At 68.9% G+C, this 4,090-nt stretch overlaps 1 protein-coding gene across 1 annotated transcript; it reads right to left on the reverse strand.

Annotated features, from left to right (window-relative positions):
• Positions 1-719: 719 nt before the first annotated feature.
• On the reverse strand, positions 720-3,138 carry LOC149124865 (uncharacterized). The gene is made up of 2 exons (XM_089301996.1): positions 2,775-3,138; positions 720-1,229 (listed from the first exon to the last, which is right to left on the reverse strand). The coding sequence occupies exons 1-2, from the start codon at positions 3,022-3,024 to the stop codon at positions 1,006-1,008; spliced, it is 474 nt and encodes a 157-aa protein (XP_089158122.1). The 5' UTR covers positions 3,025-3,138; the 3' UTR covers positions 720-1,005.
• Positions 3,139-4,090: the final 952 nt, after the last annotated feature.

Consider the following 4,090-nt stretch of genomic DNA (forward strand, 5'->3'; position numbering starts at 1 on the left):
AGGGGAGGGGCCTGGTGGGCACACCTCGAGCAATCCTCTGGGCCCTCCAGGACGGCAACGGAGCACCGTGTCCGGCACGGGCTCAGTCCAGCCAGGCCTCGCTGGACGGCTCCCCGCATGGGGGCGAGAGGGGAGAAAAGCGGACGGAGCAACCGCGCCCTCTCTCATCTGCGCCCACTCAGGGCACGCAGGACAGACGGGCCCGCGTGGCTGGCTCCACACACCAGCCCGGGTCTGGTCTGGGCCACGAGCGCACGACTGGGAACTGGCCCATCCAGGACACTGGGTCAGATTCTCCTGGTGGCCCGCCGCACTACAAGGCAGACAACTCCCCAGCTGCCTGGGGGCACGGCACGGGTCCAGAACACGCTCGTGCCAGCGTCAGAGGGCAGGCACATCGAGGACTTGTCCTCAGGCAGCGGCCACGCCTCCTGGACGCTGTCCCGGGAGCTCGGAGACCAGCCAACGCCAAGAGGAAGGCAAGGACGTCTCAGGAGAGGCAGAGGCACAGAGCACCACCCTCGCGGAGCCCAGCGTGCCCGCGCCTAAGTCCGCTGCGCACACTGGGCCACCAGGGGCAGTGGGGCACTCCACGCCGGGTCCCATGAGGCTTCTGCACTCGCAGCCTCCGTGGCCACGCCAGGCATGCGGGCTGGGAGTGCTGCACCAGACCCCCGGGGTGGGTCATGGCGGGAGCAGACGTGGGGGGCGGGGAAGCCTACGCCCCTCCCGCACGGGTCAGCAGACCACCACGCAGAGAAACGGACAACCTGCGGACAGGCCCAGGCAGCGTGCAGCCAACCAGAGCACCCGGGAGGACACACGGCCCCGTCTCGGAGCGCCTGACTCGCACCGCGGCCCCTCTCTCCCCAGGGAGCACATCCTTCCCGGGCAGAGCCCCGAGGACGTCCCCGCAGCTCCAGAGCACAGGCCAGCGTTTCGGGACAAGGAATCGCATGGCGACACCTTCCCGGTCCCGGAGGCAATAGGAAAGCCCGTTCTCGCTCAAGGAGCCCCGGCAACCCAGCGGGCTCCCAGGGGCAGAGGACACAAGGCACACGGGCCCCTACCGTGGTCGTGGTCGTGGTCGTGGTCGTGGTCGTGGTCGTGGTCGTGCTCGGGGTCGGGGTCGTGGTCGTGGTCGTGGTCGTGGTCAGCCTCCTCGGTGCTGGGAGTCATGGTTGGGAGCGGCACGTCCGGAACAGGTTCCCGGGTGCCGGGCTCGGCGTCTGCGGAAGAAGAAGAGACATCACGCACTTGGCCTGAGTGAGGGTCTCTGCCGACAACACACCTGCTTCCACCTAGGAAACCAGGCAGAGCAATGTTCTCCCGGCCCCACACCTCCCGACGCCTCATGTGGATGGGTGCCTAGGTCAGTGCGGAGACAGCACGGGCGCCTGCCTGCCTAGGCCACAAAGAATCCCGGCCAAGGGAAACTGGTGGCACCGGGGCCAGGGCGAGGGCCCGCAGCAGGGCGCGCCGTCCCCCCTTGTGCGTTGGGCCGCGCAAGGCCTTGGTGCCACCCCACCCTCCGAGTGGGTTCCCCTCCTTGGCCAGGGCTGGCGGGCTAAGAGCGGCCCTTCCCTTCCACACGGCAAGGCGACGAGGAAGGGGAAGTGAAAGGATCCAGGAACCAGGCAAGGGCCACCTCCGGGTTCCAGGGGCAGCCAAGAAAGAACCTGACGGCACCCAGCCCCCTGTCTCAGGGGAGGGGCCTGGTGGGCACACCTCGAGCAATCCTCTGGGCCCTCCAGGACGGCAACGGAGCACCGTGTCCGGCACGGGCTCAGTCCAGCCAGGCCTCGCTGGACGGCTCCCCGCATGGGGGCGAGAGGGGAGAAAAGCGGACGGAGCAACCGCGCCCTCTCTCATCTGCGCCCACTCAGGGCACGCAGGACAGACGGGCCCGCGTGGCTGGCTCCACACACCAGCCCGGGTCTGGTCTGGGCCACGAGCGCACGACTGGGAACTGGCCCATCCAGGACACTGGGTCAGATTCTCCTGGTGGCCCGCCGCACTACAAGGCAGACAACTCCCCAGCTGCCTGGGGGCACGGCACGGGTCCAGAACACGCTCGTGCCAGCGTCAGAGGGCAGGCACATCGAGGACTTGTCCTCAGGCAGCGGCCACGCCTCCTGGACGCTGTCCCGGGAGCTCGGAGACCAGCCAACGCCAAGAGGAAGGCAAGGACGTCTCAAGAGAGGCAGAGGCACAGAGCACCACCCTCGCGGAGCCCAGCGTGCCCGCGCCTAAGTCCGCTGCGCACACTGGGCCACCAGGGGCAGTGGGGCACTCCACGCCGGGTCCCATGAGGCTTCTGCACTCGCAGCCTCCGTGGCCACGCCAGGCATGCGGGCTGGGAGTGCTGCACCAGACCCCCGGGGTGGGTCATGGCGGGAGCAGACGTGGGGGGCGGGGAAGCCTACGCCCCTCCCGCACGGGTCAGCAGACCACCACGCAGAGAAACGGACAACCTGCGGACAGGCCCAGGCAGCGTGCAGCCAACCAGAGCACCCGGGAGGACACACGGCCCCGTCTCGGAGCGCCTGACTCGCACCGCGGCCCCTCTCTCCCCAGGGAGCACATCCTTCCCGGGCAGAGCCCCGAGGACGTCCCCGCAGCTCCAGAGCACAGGCCAGCGTTTCGGGACAAGGAATCGCATGGCGACACCTTCCCGGTCCCGGAGGCAATAGGAAAGCCCGTTCTCGCTCAAGGAGCCCCGGCAACCCAGCGGGCTCCCAGGGGCAGAGGACACAAGGCACACGGGCCCCTACCGTGGTCGTGGTCGTGGTCGTGGTCGGGGTCGTGGTCGTGGTCGTGGTCAGCCTCCTCGGTGCTGGGAGTCATGGTTGGGAGCGGCACGTCCGGAACAGGTTCCCGGGTGCCGGGCTCGGCGTCTGCGGAAGAAGAAGAGACATCACGCACTTGGCCTGAGTGAGGGTCTCTGCCGGCAACACACCTGCTTCCACCTAGGAAACCAGGCAGAGCAATGTTCTCCCGGCCCCACACCTCCCGACGCCTCATGTGGATGGGTGCCTAGGTCAGTGCGGAGACAGCACGGGCGCCTGCCTGCCTAGGCCACAAAGAATCCCGGCCAAGGGAAACTGGTGGCACCGGGGCCAGGGCGAGGGCCCGCAGCAGGGCGCGCCGTCCCCCCTTGTGCGTTGGGCCGCGCAAGGCCTTGGTGCCACCCCACCCTCCGAGTGGGTTCCCCTCCTTGGCCAGGGCTGGCGGGCTAAGAGCGGCCCTTCCCTTCCACACGGCAAGGCGACGAGGAAGGGGAAGTGAAAGGATCCAGGAACCAGGCAAGGGCCACCTCCGGGTTCCAGGGGCAGCCAAGAAAGAACCTGACGGCACCCAGCCCCCTGTCTCAGGGGAGGGGCCTGGTGGGCACACCTCGAGCAATCCTCTGGGCCCTCCAGGACGGCAACGGAGCACCGTGTCCGGCACGGGCTCAGTCCAGCCAGGCCTCGCTGGACGGCTCCCCGCATGGGGGCGAGAGGGGAGAAAAGCGGACGGAGCAACCGCGCCCTCTCTCATCTGCGCCCACTCAGGGCACGGAGGACAGACGGGCCCGCGTGGCTGGCTCCACACACCAGCCCGGGTCTGGTCTGGGCCACGAGCGCACGACTGGGAACTGGCCCATCCAGGACACTGGGTCAGATTCTCCTGGTGGCCCGCCGCACTACAAGGCAGACAACTCCCCAGCTGCCTGGGGGCACGGCACGGGTCCAGAACACGCTCGTGCCAGCGTCAGAGGGCAGGCACATCGAGGACTTGTCCTCAGGCAGCGGCCACGCCTCCTGGACGCTGTCCCGGGAGCTCGGAGACCAGCCAACGCCAAGAGGAAGGCAAGGACGTCTCAGGAGAGGCAGAGGCACAGAGCACCACCCTCGCGGAGCCCAGCGTGCCCGCGCCTAAGTCCGCTGCGCACACTGGGCCACCAGGGGCAGTGGGGCACTCCACGCCGGGTCCCATGAGGCTTCTGCACTCGCAGCCTCCGTGGCCACGCCAGGCATGCGGGCTGGGAGTGCTGCACCAGACCCCCGGGGTGGGTCATGGCGGGAGCAGACGTGGGGGGCGGGGAAGC

Source organism: Oryctolagus cuniculus, chromosome 8 (genome assembly GCF_051225735.1).
Source record: "Oryctolagus cuniculus isolate XC-2025 breed Fujian yellow rabbit chromosome 8, ASM5122573v1, whole genome shotgun sequence".
Taxonomy (NCBI): domain Eukaryota; kingdom Metazoa; phylum Chordata; class Mammalia; order Lagomorpha; family Leporidae; genus Oryctolagus; species Oryctolagus cuniculus.